This window comes from Poecilia reticulata, linkage group LG4 (assembly GCF_000633615.1).
Source record: "Poecilia reticulata strain Guanapo linkage group LG4, Guppy_female_1.0+MT, whole genome shotgun sequence".
Taxonomy (NCBI): domain Eukaryota; kingdom Metazoa; phylum Chordata; class Actinopteri; order Cyprinodontiformes; family Poeciliidae; genus Poecilia; species Poecilia reticulata.
Window position 1 is genome coordinate 14,044,418 of NC_024334.1, and position 21,268 is coordinate 14,065,685.

General features: G+C 38.8%; 1 protein-coding gene across 2 annotated transcripts in view; it reads left to right on the top strand.

Annotated features, from left to right (window-relative positions):
* naaladl2 (N-acetylated alpha-linked acidic dipeptidase like 2) overlaps nucleotides 1–21,268 on the top strand; it is a 415,941-nt gene that overhangs the window by 153,999 nt on the left and 240,674 nt on the right. For both annotated transcript variants that reach the window (XM_017304561.1, XM_008407820.2), the window contains 3 exons: nucleotides 15,297–15,473; nucleotides 16,438–16,609; nucleotides 17,751–17,912. In XM_017304561.1, the coding sequence (XP_017160050.1) occupies nucleotides 15,297–15,473; nucleotides 16,438–16,609; nucleotides 17,751–17,912 (511 nt within the window). The remainder of the gene's footprint in view (nucleotides 1–15,296; nucleotides 15,474–16,437; nucleotides 16,610–17,750; nucleotides 17,913–21,268) is intronic.

A 21,268-nucleotide genomic window follows, 5' to 3' on the forward strand; every position in this document is an offset into this window, starting at 1 on the left:
ACATTTTAGTAGTATGTATACGCAATTTGAGTATTTTTTGAGTGTGCGTGATGTTTTTTAGAGTGTGCGTGATGTTTTTTTGAGTGTGCATGATGCTTTTTTGGAGTGTGCGTAATGTTTTTTTGAGTGTGCGTGAGTTTCTTGTAGTGTGTGAGAGACTAAACATAGATTTTGTCCTAAACGGCCCCTCATATTAATGACTTCAGCAAAGCTCACAGTTTTTACCAAATTCTATAGTCTAAATCTGCTCCTTAGTCGCATCTTTTCGGGGTTGGTACTGCCTCTAGTGGTGTGGGGGTGGTAACACAACTAATATAATTACATTACTAAATCAGAATACCGCAAAAGTATTTTGTGTGTTGGCGGGGTTGGAATAAGAAGGGTTCGGTGAATGCGCATATGCAACTGGGGCGTTTGGTACCTCAAAAAAGGTTAAGAACCACTGTTCTAAAGATTCTTCCAATAGTCTACTGGAGTTCTGGCCCATTCCTGCTGACAGAACGGCTGGAATTGAGTCCACCTACGTTTCAAAGCCATGACATCATCATGTGGGCTTTCCCTTCTTGTTTAGAGACGGTTATCATTTTATACATTGCTAATAAATGAATATTAATTCTTTCACTATTTTTGGCATTTAGCAAATATAAATAATTTTGATAATGCTGGCCTGAAACGAGAGAAGTTCGTCTGATTTGAGTGAATCTAAACTTCTGGTTTCAACTGCATATATATCCACTCTTGGGTCACTATAATCTGAGTTTTGGCCCTAATAACGCACCAAACAAAACACACTACAGCTAACAAATATGCAAACAGCGGGATAAGATTCCTTCACAGTGTTATAAATGATTTATCTCCAGTTCAATTAAGTGCTGCCAAGAGTTTAGGCAGCTTTCTGGTTTAGGAGGCAACAATGGCACTTTAATTTATTGGTTTAGGTTTTTTTTTTTCCTCACTGATGAATTAAATAATTAAAAAATTGCATGTTGTATTTATTAAGGTTATCACTGTCATGTTTTTGATGGTCTGAAATTTATAGGTGTGACATAAAAGCGAAAACAGAAGAAATCTGTGAAGAGGCAAATGCTTTTTCACAGCATTGTCTGTGTAACGAGGGAACATAATGGACAATATATTCTTCATCTGTGTAAAAGACCTTGGCACTTGACCAAAACACTAAATTTTTTATGTTGTATTTTTAAGATTCTATTCTGTTGACTTAGCCTAGAGGTTAGTGGTGTGTACAGAACCAGCGTTCACTTTTTATTATTTGAACTCAATATGGGGCTTTTTACAGTTGCCTGAACTTGCCTTTGTCAAAAGATTTTAACAGCAGGCTAATTCAGAAAACGATATTTTCCATGTTACCCATGAGCTTCCTCTCTCAGAACAGTGTTGACTAATATTATTATCAGTTGATCCTGGGCCCTGAGTATAATGCTGCTTTCTTAGAACATTTTTTCCTCTCACAGTTAGATACCTGCCAGCCCACTGGCCTAAATACTGCCAGGAAGTCAATATGTTATTCTGCCAGACCAAGCAAGACAGCTTCTTTTAGAGTAGGCCCTCAGATATTACAGCCAGCTGTGGGGGCAGGCTTTTCGCCATGTGAGTATACTCTACTGAAAAAGTTCTAATGTTTGTGGATGCATGATACCTCATCTAGTTTAGTTTTAAAACCCAGAATTTAAGACTGAAATTGTGGGAACAGTAGCCAAACAAAAACCAACAAAATCCAATCATCTTGTAGGATTCAGTTCTGTGTCTGTCTTGTAGTTTTATTCTTGTGGCTAACGTTGTAGCAGAGTCTCTGAATCGCCCCAACACCAAGTATCAGTCCCCACTCTGGTAAGATGTCAAAATACACTTTGGTTCATGCTTCATCCTTCAAACTCCAGCAACACACAAGCGCACACACACACCCTGAGGTTGCCACTGGACTTTTGTCAGTCTGAAGAAATTTTAAGACCTGTCTGAGAGACTGACTTCAGGGTAAAAAAAAAACAAAACAAAAAACAGAGAAAACAAGCTGGCCACACTAAAAGCTCCCACATGTTCTGGCGTACTGTGTGTTCTCTGTGAACCTCACAGACTCTATGCACACTGCTCGAACAGTTGGGATTTTGTAGTCAAATGTACTGATTGCCTACATTTCTCATGACAAATTCCTTCATTTCCCACAATCCAAATGGATATTAATGAGTTTGTTGAGCTAGTTGGATGCCTTCTCCCTCCAGGCCAGCCATCGCACCTCTTAGAGCGCCACAAAGTGGCAGTGTAGCTGCTGCTCGTCCTCATGACTGTTTGTGGTGACACTTAACCTTATGAACAAGAGTTTGATGTGAACACTGTTTCCACTTTGAGTCTGACTCCAGTATGTAGACCTCTGAGTAGTGAAGTACACCTGAGCCAGTCCCTTTATATTTCACCCTCTAAATCGAAAAGAAAACATCACAGTCAGTCTGTGAATTACTTTTACTGTTTCATTGTAAATCATGAACGATGAAATAAAATTCAACCTCTACAGTCTGAGTTTGGTCTTTTTTATGCCAAAATCAGAATTTTAATCATCTGGTCAAAAAAACAAAAAAAAAAAACAAAAACAAATGATGTTTCTAGTCGTGGTTGCTGCTTTGGTTGGAAAAGAAAAACAGTCTTTAGCAGGTGTCAACCAATTAAAAAACATGCAAGTTTTAAAAAAATGTGTAAGTGCAAGTTTACTCTTCAGAACATAGCATCATGAGAAAATTAGTTGCATACTGTAACAGTTAGTGCTCATAATGTTGTGGCTTATTAGTGCAGACTAGTCATAAGAGAGTAGTTAAATAACCACAGTGTTAAATGATTACTTTAATCATTTTATGAGATCATGTTTTACATTTAACAATCATCACTTTGTGTCATGAAAGACTTTTCAGTTTTTATCTAGTTATACATTTTTAAATGTATAACTAGATAAAATGTATAACTAAATTTATAAAATGTATAAATGTATAACTAGTCATTATTCTTCCCGCAATTCCACCAAAGTGTGGAGTGGATGGGCTCTTTCAGCCTGGTCTAACTGATAGGCTTGATGTTTAATTAATGGTCTGACAAGGTCTAATGAATCTAATGACGCTAACTGCCCTAGCATATGGGTGCCTCATGAGAATCAACACCCCGCACACTAATTTAGATAAATGACGCCCCAGGTTATGCCGGGCTATTTGCATTTCATTTGGTGGAAGCTTTGGGACAAGTGAGGATTAAGCAGGAGGCTGAGTGGGAGATCAAACAGGAGAGGTGTTTAGGGTTGGAGGGATGGGAAGATGGAGCTGTTTACTCCAGTGAGTGTGAGTTGATGTGGATTTTCCGTTGGCTATACGGGATGCTGTTGTCAGATAAAAGGATTGGAAGCAGAAGGGACTGATGGCAGATGTGAGTAGAACTTTGGGCAGATGTTGTAAATCCATCAGAGGAATCTGGGAGACCCAGTGCTGAGTCCAAACAGCATTGTCTACTGCACAGTCAAGTGTGAACTGCGGACTAGAAAGATTCACATCCTCATTCTCAACTGAAGCACAAGAGGGATTAGGAAAGACAGGTTGTATTTGTTGCTCACCGGAAAAATCCACAGCTTCATTTCCAACTGAAGCAAAAGATGAGTTGTGAGAGGCACTTTCACCAGCATCAGGCAGGACTGGCAGGAAGTTTACACATAGCAACAAATTACGGTGGACCACTTTTGACTCACCTGAGATGGGATGGCGGACTTCAAAGGTGTGGGTCTGAGGATTGCTTCTGACCACAGTATAGAGCACTTCTCCCCATCTGTCTGCCAGCTTTCGGCGTATTCTCTCTGCCCTGTTTGTCAGGAGAACTGTTATCAATTTCAATCTCCACTCCTTTGACCCTCTTGTTCTATATGTTAGCTTGCCACTTTTGCTTGTTTCTCTGCTACGATCATGGCTTCATGAAGATCATTTCTCAGCTCATTGAACTATGGGAATGAAACTTCACTGTCGTCTCTCAGAACAGATTTGAATAGGACATCAACAGGGAGGCGAGGAACTCGGCTGTACATTAGATTAAAGGGTGGAAATCCAGTAGTCTCATGGGTGGTGCTATTGTACATGAATGTCAAAGTAGCATCTGAGGCCAAACATGTTTTGCTTTTGGTGGAAGAGTTCTATTCATATTGTCCAGTGTACGGTTGAAGCGCTCAGCAGATCCATTTCTCATTGGATGATAGGCTGTGGTGTGGGACTTGTTTACAATGGAGATTTGAAGAAGGGCTGCCATCAACTCGCTCTCAAAATTGGCACCTTGATCTGAATGCATTCTTTCAGTGAATCCATAGTAGCAAAATAAGTTATCCCACAGTTTCCTTGCTACTTGTTTGGCTGTCTAGTCAGGACAGTAGAAGGCATGTGCCAGCTTGGTGAAATGGTCAGTCACTACAAGAACATCAATGGTGTGGTTCTTGGAATCTTCTGCTGTCCAAAAGTCTATGCATACTAATTCCACTGGTGCTGTAGTTTTGATGCTCTCGAGTGGTGCACGGCCATCTGGTTCTGGTGTTTTGGCTGTAACACACCTGGCACACTGCTTACTGTGATCCCTTACATCCTTCTCCATAAAACTCCAGTAGAACCGCTGTTTCACAAGAGAGAATGTTCTGTCCTTACCCTGGTGTCCTGCATCATCATGGCACCCACTTACAGCATCTTCTCTGAAGGGATGATGTATTGTTTTCACTTCTTCCTGGTGATTAGATCCTTAGACACACAGCACAGAATACCGTCCTCTATCACCAATTTGTCCCACTACCTCATAAGCCTCAAAGGACTCAGTTTCTTTAGGCCTCTCCCTTCTTGATGGTCTACTATGTCACTCAACATAGAATATTACTCTTGCCAGGTCAGCATCTTCTCGCTGCCTGTCTACAAGGTCTTGCTTGGAGAATGATGGCAATACATCTTGACGAGTGGACATCACAGGATCTGGATGTGGTTCACCAACACTGATTCTTGTGGTTGTATTCCAATTATTATGATAATTCAGGCATTCTCTGTCTGCAGCAGAGGTGCACACTGAAGGGCTTGTTACATCAGGTACTGTTGTCTTTGTGAAGGTTTCTGGGTAGCTTGATGAATGTTTGGCCACCTGAAAACATCTTGAATATCTCCTCCAGATAAACTCTGATTCTTTTAGCAGATATCTATATGGCTCACTGATTAGGCGCTGACTTATCCTTCTCCCAGCAAAAGGCTCTCGACTAAGGGCAAATGTAACATCATTTTTTTGGGTTAGGTACATATTTGATGTCAAGCTCAAAAGCAGCTAACTTTGCGACCCCAGTGTTGCTCACATGCATCTAGCTTCGGTTTATGAAGCATATACCATATGAGTATATGGGACAGTGGGTTACTGTCTGTCCAAGCAGTGAAAACATGACCTTTAAGCTCATGACTGAACTTCTCACAGATTACCCATCTCAGGACCAAAAACTCCAGTCTGTAAGCAGGGTATTTACTCTGAGCCTTGTCTTACTGGCAAATGCTATAGGACGAGCCTGTTCATCACCTTGAGTAACTTGGGATAGTACTGAACCTATGCCGTCAGATGATGCATCAGTGGAAAGGATGAATGGCTTGAAGAAATCAGGGTGAGCCAGTATGGCATTATTGAGCAGTGTATCTTTGAGGTTTTGTAAAGCTTCATCACATTCAAGGGTCCAATCTGCAGCTGTGAGCTTTTTGTAGGTATGTCAATGTTTACACCCTCTCCCTTTCTATGAGCTGTTGTCCTTTGTTTCAGATGTTAGTCCAGACAGAGGCTTTGCCACAGAAGAACAGTTTGGAATAAAGTGTTGGTACCACATGACCAGACCCAGGAAGAACTTGATTCTCTTAGGCCAATGCTTGACCATCAGGAGACATCAAATTTGACTTAGACATCTTAGTTATAGCTCCTACTTTGGCAGGGTCTTTTAACACACTATTGCTATCAATGATATGGCCCAAAAAGTGGACTGAGTGGTGCAGAAGGTGACACTTCTTGGGGGCCAGTTTAAGGTTGTGTTTACGCAAACATTTCAAAAACCATCTCGAGCCTCTTAATGGCCTTTTCTTCACTAGGTGCGAAAACCAGCAAGTCATCAAGATAAAAGAGCAGGGTCATGAAATTCTGATCTCCAAAAATCATCATTATCATGCGCATGAAGCTATCGGGGCTGTTACAAAGTCCTTGAGGAAGTCTGCTATACTACTGAAGACCAACGGGTGAGGCAAAGGCAGTGAACCTTTTGTGCTCTTCTTGCAGAGGAATATTGTAGAACCCAGACGTGACGTCCATAGTGCTGAACAGTGCATTCGCTCCCAGAGCAGCAAGGCAATCTGCCTGATGTGGAAGAGGGTGTGCATCCTTCACTGTCTGTGCATTTATCCAGCAGAAATCAGTGCAAATGTTATTGCGTGACAAATTCTGTTGAAGTAGAAATTACAATGTTAATTGTTGCTTCATGCAAACAGCATGCAGTCAGTCAGTCTCTGTTAATGTTAAGTAATTCTCACCTTATTGCTGCTACATCTACGTGGTACTGATTAGCATCAGTTCTGTAGAGACGGTAGTTTAAAATTGTAACTCTCACGCCTCCAGCTGTAACTATAGGAATTTTCAGGGTCTTGGCTACTTTTCTGGATCCTTCCTCATGTTTTTGCAAGGCAATGATTTCCATAAACAACTCTTTGTACTTCACCGTATTTCTGTAATTAAATGAAATGTTACAAAAAAGTTTATATGTTCCATTTCAAGTAGAGGTGTGCCGATCGATCATAATCGGCCAATTATGATCGGTGATGGCAGATCACTGTCTCTTGTTGCCGATCACCAAAACCGATCACTTGCATCTGACTTCGCAGCCTGCATGTGCGGCTTATCTCCTCTTTCCTTCACACTGCGCAAGCGCGCCAAAACAAATCCAAAGCAAAGTGGTGTGGAACTTACATGCTCAGGGTGAATTGGGACATTTGCGTGTTGCGATGGAGAAATACCTTGTGGGTGAAGCACATCAAAATGCATCAACACAGTGAAACTAATATGGCATTGAAAAAACAAACATTTTATGGAGTTTGGCTACATCAAAGCTCAGGAAAAAGATACATCTATAGCGGCCAGACAGCAGGTAAAGCAGCGCACAACTACCAACACTCACCTGGATTAGCATCACGGTCAGAAAGCTAAACAAATAACCCAACAAATTATTTAAGTCAACAAGCTAGTGGTGTAAGACGCTGGTTCTGTTGAACCGCCGCGCTGCGGAACTCGTAGTAATATTTGACATACGGAGAGCCGTTCAACCTCCACCCACAGTGAACTCTCACACTGAATGTCTGCTTAAAGCTGCAGCATGTAACTTAGACAAACAAAAACAAGATTTTACATATCTTGTTTGGACAGCGAAAGTATTAAAACTTTCGCTGTCCAAAGACGGATAATCTCTGGGAAAAATAATCAATCTCTTCTGCCTCCTCCATGTGTTCTGCAGAATTTCTCTGCTCAGTCAGAAACAGCCACTCAGAACCAACATAAATCAGTTGGTCATGCGCTCAAGAAGTTTTGATTCAGTAACTAAGGATTGTTTATTTTGATGCAAAATGCATTTTACTTTGAATGAATGTTTAGTTTTTTTCTCGACATTATTTGATATAGGCAGTGTTGTGAGATTTATTTGACTTATGTATAATTAAGGGTACAGAGAGCCTTACTGTTAAATACTATTTTACTGATTGTAGGTTTTTCAGTTGTTCTTTTGACTGAGTAGCTGCTGCATTATGCCTACAAGTATTTTTCACGTTTATGTCTAAGTTAGGAGAATTTAGTGCCAAATATTTTTATTTTTTTTTCCCATATCACATTTATACCTAACGTGAAAAATTAACAGCCAATCTTGGTGATCGGTAGTGATCGGCCCTCATGAGTGATCGGTATTGGAATAGGAAGCAAAAAACCTGATTGGAGCATTCCTAATGTCACACACTTTTGATTCGATTGATGAAGCCTTTAAACTGTTGCATCAGCTTTACATAAAACCTGATTTGTAGACGAAAGCGCCAATTAAGAATTATTTTTATTGAGTTGAATAATTGACGGGTAGGTGTTGCATTTGAATAAAATTATTGTAGTATTTGTCTAAATATTTAGGAGTGTGGGAGGAAGCTGGAGTACCTGGAGAGAACCAACACTTACTCAAAGATAATATGCAGAAAATCCCCAGAGCAGGATTCAAACCTCAGGGCTTTTTGCTGCAGGGCGACAATGCTACTAACGGCGTAACAAATAATAATATCCATTATTTGTACTGAATAAAAAGTTTAAAAGTGCTTTTATATGTGTTAGAGAATCTGAGTATAATTTAATGTTTTCAGGGAAACTTGGTCATTATTTCACCCTATGCACTCTGTTTTCCAAAATCCTCACATAACAGAACAACAAAGCCTGACCTTCAGCTGTAATGGGGTATATAACCTGTTGACTTCTGGGTAATGCAGTTTTTAATGGACTGGCTTGAACCTCCAGAGTGAATGTAGCAAGAATGGGAGCAGGGGCAGGAACAGACAGGGGTGGAGGGTGACAAAGAAAACTGGTATTGAGAGGGAGGAATAGAAAATAAAACAACAGCTAGATAAGAGTGTTTGCCTGTTATTGTTTTCCATGTCTAACATCCTGAGACATGGCCTGTGGTATTCAGGAGATTTCATGCGGAGGAGAAAAAGCTCCTGCTTTCCTTCAACACCCTAGGGAAAGCCATCTTTAATTCATGAGGACTATAAAAATAAAGGTTTTTACTCTGATGGCCCTGCAGCCTGTAACAGACTCTCAAAGCTACATGACAACATGCAGATGTTGATGCTGTGGTTACAGAATGCATCGTTTTGCAGCCCTTTCAATGTATTTAATGTCTGGTAAAACAGATTCTAAACACATTTTTCCCCCTTTTTTGGAATAATTAATAACTATAGCATAAAGTGTGTCCACTTCCCAGCAAGATACTTGAATTAAAATACCTTGTCTGAATTTTTACAGTCTACCAAAACATAACAGTGTTTTTAACACATCTGACATAGACTGTGGCAGTTGATGCTTTGGCGACGCAAAAGAGTACCAGTTGCAGTATTTTAAATGTCTTTTAGAGAATCGCTTCATTTCTTTTTATCAAATGTTTTGAAAAAAAAAAAAAATATATAAAATTGGCCTTTTTGGATTGCGTTTGTCTGAGAGGAGTGTAAGAAAGAGCAAGAGTTTGTTAATGAAACAGAGGCCCAATTTCAATGTGTTGAATTATGCAATCAAGTTTATTTTAAGTCATGTTTGATATATACAGTACTTTTTTTATAACAAATGTGCTGTAAAATTAATATGTGGCTGGAAAACACATAACTCTGCCCCTTTAATTAACTATGTCAGCTCTCACACAGAAAACCCTCCTAACTTTCCCGTTGAGTTAGTTGATTGAACTGTTGAAATCAGGTAGTTAGCCTATTAATTTTTTTTGTCTATAAATGATTTAGCATGTATGCATTTTATGTCACATTTGTTGATAAGTAAGTAGGTATGACCTTAGGCTCTAATGGGTAACATAAACTGTTGACTTCTGAGTAATACAGTTTTTGATGGACACACTTGAACGTCCAGAGTGGAGAATGTATCAGGAATCAAAGCAGGAGCAGGAACAGACGGTTCATCCAGTCTACTTGTTTTTCCACAGGTTGGTGAGAATTTAATCATAAATAAAAAAATAAAGACATCAAAATGTTCTTCAGAGAATACATTTGCACTTACACAATTATTTACTCAAGAAAAGCATGCCTGGCTTCCCACTAGCACTAGACTGTAACTAGCAAGCACAAAATGTAAAGGGTCTCCATGGATACCCTTTGTCATGCCATTATATTACAGTGTGCTACCCAGATTAGCCCATGTGGCTTTTTATTTTTTTATTATTATTATTTTTTTACTATTGCTCATATTATCTTACAGTTCTGCTGTGAAACCCATCAGGCAGTCGGGGTTACTATTTAATCTGTTAAGATTTTCTTCATAATGTGAAAATCTATAGAGTAAGTGGCTTTTTTAGGTTGTTTTCATGTTTAATTTATGAGGAAATTTGAATAATATTTGGTGCTCCGTTGCCCCTGCTGGTGCCTCGGTGTTGGAGAGCCGTGATTGACAGCACGCTTCATATTCCATAACTAAAGCAGCTGAGGAGGTTGTGTCAAATGAAATGGTTGGGAAAAATATTCCCTCACTTTCATGCTTTGTCTGTCTGCCTTGATCAGGGAAAATGTGTTTGACTGTATAATCAGCATGTTGGTGTGATAGCACTTTATGTATAGGAGGTAAGTAGAAAGGCTTCACACCACCTTGTCAATCTGTTTGAAGCTAACAGAGATAAAATGAGAGGTAACTGATCAAAAACGCCACATTTATCCTCTAATGTTTTTGTTACCTATTTAGGACATTCTCTGGAACATTTACTGATCTTCTGAAAGCCTAAAGGCCTTTTGGGGCCCAAAGCCTGGCCCTAAAGTGGGGGACTCTGTTTTTCAGGGTTAGGTTTAGAGGTGTGGTGTGTATTAAGGTTTGTTTAGGGTTAGACATAAATGCAGTTATTACAAACGCACTTATTTATTTACATTCTTCTTATTATTATTTATGTATTATTAATTAGGACCAGGGCTTTGATGTGTTTATTTCTATTAATTAATTACATCAATTTCAGCGCATTTAAATTTTCAACATAATCACTTTGGGGTTTTTTCATACAAAAAACACAGAGATGAAACAATCACTTTGAACAGACAGAATGGTACATGGCTTTTTAACACTGGAAGAAAGGGACCAAGCAATTTTACTCAAAGATTTCATCTATTGATGCGTTTGCAGGAACAACCTTTGTACTCACACTTTCCTGCAACACTGGTGAATCTGACGCACAAGCAACATAACCAACTTATTATTAATCTTTATTAATTTTCTTATTTCTGTCATTATGCGTGATGTCATGGCGTTATAAGATACACTAAATATGAGCTCTCTGCCATTGGAGATCAAAATCAGAAAATGCATGTTCTTTCAAATCAGTTGGACACAGTGGCACTATATACGACTTTTACAGTGGTATACAGAAGGGTTAAAAATAACCCTTCAGTTTTAAATAAAATGAAGAAAAGTATCTATAAAGTTTATTTAAGTTGTTCTTTTTATGTAGATGTGAGAATTGGAAAACGGTGAACTCTTGCAAAGCCAAAGTACATGTGCAGACAATAATGGTAAAAACGTTTTAACAGGTTTTGTTCTCCCAGGCTGTGAGAGGAGTAAGGTGATGCTATCTGCACTGTGTGGGGCTTGTAACAGGAGGTCAGTGCCGCACTGAACTTTTGTTCCATTTTAGTGAGAGGAGCCTTCATCTGCATTGAGCTAGAAGTAATGAAAGTGTGGTGGAGCATTGAAGATTGATGCCAGGGAACTCCCAGACCTCCTCTCTCTGCGTTTTACCCTCTCTCATTCATCTATAAACTCTCTGCCCTGTCTCTTCTGCCTTCCTGTTTTCATCTGTTTGCTTTGTCTTTGTCTCTCATGATGTGTGTTTTTCTCCTTACCTTACTCTGTCCACTCTTCTCTACAGGATTTTACCATTGCTTCTTCAGTTCTTTCTCCCAGATTTGGGAGTTATTTAGCAGTTGCACATCTGAGGCAGCCACTTCAAACCTAAGCTGAAATTGGTATCAATCGCAGTTGCTGTGCAGTTTTGTGTTTGTATTAATTCAACAAAGCCTCACTTAAGTACAAAGAAATGTTCATAACAAGAACGTTGGTGTCGATCTATCGGCGCTGGAGTGAAAATCACAAAGCCATTCTCTTTAAGTTTAAATACCAGAAGCAGGCTTTCTTTACGCCACTTTGTTTTATGTTTAGTGAATATAATTGCCCTTTTATAGTCTGCTTTACGGCGGATGACGTAAAAAGCACAATTAAGCTTAAAGACATAGTAACACATTTGCTAGAAGGTTTTCTGCAGCTCTGGCCTGGCAGAGCCACAAATTGTCTTTGTACATGTCAGTCATGGAAAGCTTCCACAAAAACCTTAATGACCCAGTAGCTGGAGTCAAAACACAAACAGGACTTTCCTTAATGTCTGGCACTGTACTAAGTAGAGGTGTGCCGATCAGGTTTTTTCCTGCCGATTCCGATTCCGACCACCCATGAGGGCCGATCACCGATACCGATCACATAATTATTCTTTTTTTAATCATAAGCACTACCGGTTACATTATGTGGAAAAAGGAACCATGAATTCACCTTAATTTAGACAAAAACTTGTTTTTAATAACTTTTTCCAAGAAAAAAACAAAACAGGCATTGTGCAAATTGTACTGCTATCAGTAATACTATCTTTAACAGACTGAAAACATATGAAGGCTCTGAAGGCTAAATAATGCAAAGAGTCAAAATAAAACCTCTCAACATTGCCAAAAAATTCCAGTATAAATCTTAACATTCAAAGGCAAATACAGGTTCCATTACAATAAACAATCCTCAGTTACTGAATGAAAACTTCCTGATAGCATGGCGGCTAGCTGATTACTGCTAGTTCCGATTGGCTGTTTCTGACTGAGCGGAGTAATTATGCAGAACAGGGAGGAGGTCGATTATTTTTTCCAAAGATTATCTGTCTCATGTTCACCCCACTTGCTTCAATTTTCTGCCGCAACACGCAAACTTTCCCATTCACTCAGTGCGTTATAGTTCCACATCGCTTAGGATTTGTTGCTGCACGTTTGCGCAGTGTGAAGGAAAGAGGAGACCAGCTGCACAGGCAGGCTGGGAAATGAGATGCAGGTGATCGGTTCGTGTGATTGGCAACAAGCGACCGTGATCGGCGATCACCGATCATACACTTTTTCACGGAAATCGGCTGATTATGATCGGTGGCCGATCGATCGGCACACCTCTAGTACTAAGTATTTATCTACATCCTTTAGCCAAACACAACTTCTCTTAGCTGCATTATTACATGTAAGTAAACTTTTATAGTATAGATTGTCACAATTTTAGTTCATTTTCAGGATCCACATTTACTTTATATTCCCAAAAATAGTTGTTTCACCATCTAAATAATTGAATTTAATCTTTCCAATGACCTCCATGTCCACAGATGTATACGATCAAACAGATTTGGAGTAAGAGTGAATTCCAACATGGTACCATAATAGGATGCCACCATGTTTTATATCAACCAAATACCCTACAGTCAACTGTTGGTGGTGTTAAGACAAAGTGGACCATCATGATATATATCAGAAAATATCATTCCATACAATGAGCAATATATTCTCATATATGAGATTTAGTATTTGTATTTTCCAACATATTGTAATAAAGGTACTCTGCTCTAAACACAATTTAGCAGTAAGTCTAACTCCTGTTAAATGAATGCTTGAGTCAGGATATAGTCTTTGCCTCCACTTTATTTTGTGGAGGCTGTAACATATAAGTAAAAAAACAGCTGCGTTTAATTTATTATCCTTAGAAAAATGTGAAACTAAGAAAATTATAATTTCATGTCTAAAATAAATCAACATGAATCCATAAGCGCTATGCAGCTGTCAAATTCCACATTTACTTCACACATTCTTAACAAATAAGATATTAAATAAAATCTACTCAAGAATATAGAATGAAAACTTACAGACGGTGATGTCGTTGGCACAAACTGAAAGCTGACGACAACAGATGCACCTCTTCACTTGTGACTGAGTAAAAAACTAAAGGAAGTGTCTGATTTCCTGTCCCATGCCTGACATGACTAGAAAATTCATTGGGAAAATATAACAGTACAACATATTTTCAGTAATACATTGGCAAATATAGTTTCCTTTCATGAAGGGAAAAAAGAGCGATGACGGCAACAAGGCCATGGAAAACCCCAAGAAGTGTCAGGAGATGCTGAGTTGCCCAACACATTCAGGTTGTCAACTTTCTGCATAGTCAATACAGTGTGTAGGAAACTTCATGGCCGAACAGCTGCATGCAAGCCTTGCATCATGGAGAGCAATGCAGAGCTTCGAATGCAGTGCTGCACTCCACACCACCACTGGGTTACAGAGCAGTGGAGACGAGTTCTCTGGACAGATGCACCAGACTTCTGTCTAACACTCCAACAGAGGAGAGTTTGATGGTTGTCAGGAGAATGGAACTTGCTTGAATACATTGTGTTAAGTGAAAAGGATGGTGCAGGAAAAATAATGTAGTTTTTATTTGTGTGTTTCTAAGTAGGTGGGCGTGGCCCCTTTGTTGAAGCTGTTGTAGCTAAAGGACTGGGCTGACTTCACATTACAGCATATGGGTTAAGAATGAGATGGCACTCAGCTGGATCTCCATTTGAAGATAAATAAGAATATAGTTTTGGTAACTGGTCTATGAACAGCCTTGACAAGAGCTGCCATGTTGTGCAGTGTTGTTTTGCAGCAGTTCAATGGTGAATTGGACCAATGAAAATTCTAAAATGTTAATCGTTTTCAGACCAGAGTTAACTCAGAAGAAATCCTCACCATAATTCTGTCCTACAGCTGAAGAATGGACAAGCTGCAATGTTCTCTTAAAATATCTTTCTTAATTACACCTTTCTGTTGCTCCAACTTTGAGGTATTGTCTATGGCTACATTCATACTGCAGCCTGAAGTGACCCAATTCCAATTTTTTTATTTAATGAGACTCTGGTACCTGATGTTTACATGACAGTCTGAACAACACAGATCCCATTTTTACAAATGCGACTGAGGCCACTTGGATATGTGATATCTGATCCCTTCGAATGTGACCTGTGTCTGCATGGCCAGGTCATCTTCATGTGACCTGAACATCATTGAATCTCAACCAACCTCACTGTTCTGTACACGGAAGCAGAAGGAAAAACAACAGCCATGATAGACTATAATGTTAAGATGTTAATATGCTAGCTCTGGTTGAACAACAACTTTAAAATCCCAAAATATGTTCCACCATTAGCATCCACGTTTACTTCCACTGAGCGTGCTTGCTACGTGTGACGTTACTGCTCCCTGCGAGACACTTAGGTTGTTTGCAGTTCATTCAGGAGATGACACATAATTGGAAATGTAAATGACCACGCAGCATTAGTCCAATTAAACAAAACATTTTAATTGAGCATCAAAGCCTACAGTGTGACAGTAGCATGTGTTTCTAGAAAAGCTACAATAAACGTCTGTTTTTGTGTTTTTATGCTCCAGGTGACTTTATGGCCTACAGGAAGGTGTGTGATGCCCAGGCGGGGCCACTGGATGGAGAGGTTCTGCGCTGCTCTGGATCCCTGGAACTCGACTGGGACCTGGACAAGGAGGAGCTGCAGGAAGCAGGGCCAAGCAGCGAGCGCACGCAGATGCAGCATGGCGACTGCCAGAGATCAGGTCAGACATTACTGCCATCTTTCTGTTATAATTATGGTTTGTCTAGCCTAATCAGGCTAAGCTGTTGTGAATATTTCAGCTCACATGTAGTCAATAAATGTTCAAAGTGAAGTCAGATTAATAAAACTGAGTGCATGAATCATTTATAAAAAACTTTCACTGCACTGAGAATTCACAAAGTGTGTATTGTCAGACAATTATTGGGAAAATGAAATAATCATCATAATTCACCAAACCCAAGTTATTTTCTATGGTCCACTGTTTGCTGTTGAGATGTGTAATAAGGCTGGGCTGAACCTCATGCAATATGCATCACCCATTGATGAGTAAGATTCATGATGTTTTATGATGCAAATATGATTCAGTTTTGTGTTGCAGTTGGTGCAGAGCTGTAGCACAGATCCCACATGCTTTTGATTAGGCTGAGGAAAATATTTTCTGAAAATATGTATCAGGATCTCAAAACAAACAATAATGAGTCACATAAACAACATTTTTTCCTCTCTGACAAAAGCTGCAACAGTTGGAAGACCATTTATAAGAAATTTAAAACTATTAAATTTACTACATCTATTTTTTACTACGATTAATTGACTATTATCTAGTTGTCTGAGCTAAATGTTAATTTAATTTTAATTTATTATTTTTTTCATTCTTTGTCTTCGCTTGAATACTTGTCAGGATTGATTAAACTCAGCATGATTTCAGTTCCTCAGTCCTTCAAACATTATTCTGAGCTAGGAACTGTATATTTCAGTACACATTTTTTTTTAATGATCCCTGTTTGAATCAGAACTTAGCCAACGGATTGGTAATAACCCATCGTCCCTCAATAACATATTATCTAACTTATTGTTCTTTTATGTTTCGCTGTTTTTGTTTTTGTTCCTTTTTCATTAATTTAGAACTGGAATTGCTAACGTAAAAAAGAAAACAAAACCATTTTGTGAACTGTGACCTCTAGGTTGTTCAGACCCTGGTCCTGACCCGGAGTTCATGGAACCCATCCAGAATTCCGTCTCAGTTTCACCTCATGGACGCTTTGAAAGACTCCAAGAGGATCCCAACTACATCTCTCACTTCACCAGGACGACTGGCCACAAAGGTCAAAGGCGACTTCACTGTTTCATACTCAGGTAGTTACAGAGCAGCTTTACTGTGTTATGATGCATTTATGGAAAACACAACCGGTAAAATGCTACATCATCTCATACCATGCTAACACAGCTTTTCAGGTTAATACAAAAATCATGCAAATAATTTTTGATGTTTAAGGAATATTTTCAATCTGTTTAGTACACATAAATAATTTGTCAGGATCCTGGGTTGTTTGCATTGTTTTGAGGTTTGTTTTTTGCTGTGTATTCCTTAGTTTCTTGCTTTAGTCAGATCCGTCTTGTTTCCGTCTCACTTTAGTTTGCAGTGATTATATTTATAATGTTTGTTTATTCCTTGTATCTCGTTTTTCTCTTTTACTCTTAGTTCTCCTGCTGTACTCTCCCTCGCCCTGTATGCCATGTTCTTTATCTTTCTCTCCCCTCACACCTGCTATGTGTTAGTCAATTAGTCTAGTCTATTGTTCCAGCATTCACACTCCCAGTATTTAATCCCCTCTCTCGTTCACTCCTTACTGGTTCCTCCTTCTATGCTCCTCCTGTTCCTGGTTCCTGCTTTTTGTGTTCATCTGGCTGTTTGTAAGTTTTGTTTGTCGTCATTATTTTCATTAAACCTTCACTGTCCATTCGATGTCTCTACCTCTCTGATGAATCCACTTCAACCTCCATGCAACATGCCAAAATCTGATTAAGCTGGGAAATTTGCAACGTCTTATGAAGGGAATCTTAGGCTTTTTTCTTCACTGTGAAGCAAAACGTTTCCATTTTGAATGATAAAAGAACATTCTGGATTCTCTATTCAGCATAACACTTAACAGGAGCAGTGCAACAATACATTGCATTAATAATTCTTAGATCATTTCTCTTCAATTCAGATGTCAGCTGATAGTCTAAATCACCTCAGTTAGTAGAAGTACAATGCTCACTTTTCTGCATGCGATATGACTTTTCTAAATGAATACCCTGACTCCAGACACATAATGCATTCATTACAATCCCCTTTGAAACTCTATCCATCTAAGTATTATCATTATACGCTGATTAGTGTTTCGTCTTCTTTTCTCTTGGTCTTATCGTTCGTATCATGTCAGCTAACCTGAAACCACTTCCTGTTCCTTTTTGCTGTGTTAGAATTTAAACCTTTCTCTGATTTTGTCCATAGATACTTCCTTGCCGGGGTGGGAATTTTTGTCCTTGGTATCCTCGTTGGCTGGTTCATCCACACTTCTTCGAAACGTCCAACTGCTCCTCCACCTGAAAGCTTGGACCTGCTTGAAGAGCTGCTCAGAGGAATCAAAGCTGACAAGATAGATGCTCTCCAAAAGTAAGTTTGTATTGTCCTCACAGTCAGACGACATAGATATGGCACATAAGACTTAATAAAATAGAGCAATCTGACTGTCGACTAGACAAAGGCAAATTTTACTAAGGATTCTAAAATAAAGTGTTGAAGAGTGTTTTCTCAAACTCTATATTCAGAGCTGTCCCTATAAAGGAGAAAGTGATAATTGGGTTTAATTTTTGATAATTGAGAGACAAATACAGGCCACAGTTTGTCTTTTGTATGCCGAAAATTGTTGTTCAAGCTTAGTTTAAAAACATGAATTCCAACGACTTCTAACCGTCCTCACCTGTGATCTCTTTTCTCGTTGTTAGCATGTGTCTATCAAAATCTCTGAGTTTTTGTGCGTGACATCATCCTGGCCTTAAACTTTCTGTGATGGCTTTCCAAACAGTGTTTCTTTGTTTTTGTTTTACTATTCCTCAAGCAGCATATTCATGAGGTCAGACACTGATATTAGATGAGACTGACTGGCTGCTCAAATTCACTAATTTACTGACCATTTCAGAGACTCTCATTGTTCACATGTTTGTTTGTAGCCCAGTTATACCGCTCTAAAGTAGGTACGGGCCCCTGAGTTCGTTAAACCCAGTAACTTACGAATAATAACTCTTAATACGCTCTCGTGTTTAAACCTATGTTGAGATTCACTAACCTTAGAATAATAATACACCAGTACTTTTCTATTCTTCTCACCCAGTCATGTAACTCTGATTAAGAATAATAAACTTCACATACTATCCTATAAAAAAACAAACACACACACTCTTGTATGAGATTTGAACTTTTGAACATATATTAAACAATAATAAATTCACAAAATGCAAATATTTCAGTCTTTTGGTTTCAAAAACCCTATATTAATAAATGTGGGCCCACACTTCAATGTCCACCTAAGCCGGCAATGATTAACTAAAATATAGTCCCAAAAAAACCCGTTGCAGGCCTGATGTGCTGAAGCGTGGAACTGCGATACCTTACTCCAAGGAAAATCTTGAACCTTCTTGGAATTTCACCTGTCCTTGGTGCCAGTCGACAAGATGTCTTCCGCTCCTTCCCCAGTCCCTCAGTCCACAGGATTCAGGAACAGCAGGAAAGTCCAACGTAGACACAGTCCTCCAGCAGTCAGAGAAACTCAGTGTAAGCTCGTCTCTCTGCACTAGGCTTAACTCTTGAACGCTCCCACGACGGTAACATTAGTTGAGTCTTCTGTTAGCCGAGTTAGCTCACAGTATTCAAGTCCATTCACTGAGCTAATGAATGCTAATGCATTAGCGAGCATTACATATGACTTTTCACCTACTGTACAGTGAATTCCAGTCTGAAATTATCACAGTAGCTGCAAACGAGTGTAGAGTTGATATCTATTAAAAGACGGTCGAGTTGAAAGTCTAAATATCTGCAAAAAGACTCGTTTCTTGATAAATCCGCCACGTTGTTTCAGCGCGGTTACTTTCTCATTTTTTTTCCCTCTACTTTCCTATCCCTCCTGATCCTCAGCCAACCACAGACCAGTAAAGTTACTTTGCTCTACACAACTTCCTCTTACAAACAAAATAAAATATGTTGAAGATTACTTTTCTATAAAACAGTTTTAACTACATTTTTCCAAATTATTTTAATACCGTAATACTTCAAGTACCTGTAAGTACAGCTTTTTGTTAACACTTATTTATAACAATTTTAACATATTTAAGCAAACGTATTTAATACATTTTAAATTTTTACACCTTCCATGAACTTAACTCAATACAAAATACTTTTATTTTGGACTGGGTTACATGTTGAATCGATTTATAAACATGTGACCCTGGAACTGGCTGGACACCCAATTTAAATGATGTACATTGACGGGCAAACTGTTTTGGCAACTTAATGGCTCATATCAGAGTTGAAAATAGTTTTGAAGTTATACATAAGGATGTAATTATTTTTACTATAAGCTGGTACTTGACAGTTTCGGTTTGGCTCTTAAAAGTGTTCTGTATACTTTTGAGAGCTCCAGTATGTCTTCTGTCTCTTTGTATCTGTAAGATTTGCCTCAATTGTTTTCATTTCTTACTGTACGTAATGTCATGTAATAATCTGGATGTTAGTTGGCAGCAGCAAGCAGAAACTCAAGTAGGCAAATTTATAAAGCCACATAAAAGACATTGTGAAGACAGAAAGACCTTACTAGCTTCAAGTAAAGAAACAATGAAGTTGGAGCACATCGAAACAACTTTGCTTGACTAAACTGGAGAGATGTTTCTGTAAGAATTCATTCTTGTTTGGATTGTAGGATTATCCCAAGCTGAGAAATGATCACATTTGCATGGATAGATACATACTGAGTCAAGAACAATCAAACTGGAACAGGCAGTCGTTCCCAGATAAATGACTTCTGCTGGTGCTTTTTATTTTAGGTTTCCAATCTCCCTTCTTTGTCAGCCATTTAAAAAAAAAACACTTTTTTTTATTTGAGTCAAAGTGAAACACAACTTTTTCTAATTCACTGGACTTGTTCAGTGAATTTTTTCAGATTTAAGTTTGATGTCACTTGTCTGGCTGCTTTTCCCCTGTTTCTCTGCTGGTCAGGCTGGTTCACCAGTTAAATGTCTTCCAAGATCTGAAGGAGGGGTTTATTTTCTGGGAGGTTTCCTGTGGTGCTGTGTGTCAGTCCCTTCCATGTTTTTTTAAGGTTGTCTTCTTTCCATCTTCAGCGTTTTCCTCTACATTTACTTCAACTCAGTGAATGTTCATTTCTATCACTTTGATTGTCTGGAGAAGTTTGTCAAAGTCCTCGGTGGAGAACAGAGGCATCTTGTACCTTGTACTGGTTTAGCTTGTGAACCTTTAACATTTTACTGAAACAAATTGTTCTTGCTTTGCTGAAACGACTACACATCATTTAATCAGAAAAAAAAACAAACTGAAATATCTTTTTGGGGTACATACTGAATAACAACTGATGATTTTACTGACTGTATCTAATGCAGCTGGGATTTTCCCACATGCAATGCAGTAATTTTTCAGGGTTAAAGAGATGAAGCTTAGTTGGCGACGTCGTGCATTGTTTACTTAACCTCGGCATTATAATGACTCAGAAATTGTGTTGAATTCATTAAGATTATCTTTCTATGCAGCACGGACTGGTGTACTTTGATACCACGTGCAAGGCTGATTTCATAAATGTTCGTCAAGCATTCATCATTCCATTTTCAGTTTTTCTGTTTTTTGTGAAGCAATGCTGCCCTGGCACATGTAGGTAACAAGGAACCATGTACCAATAATACAAAACTTACATAAGTAAGCTATAGACCAAAACGCCTTTCTGTGTAAAAATAATGTGCAAATCC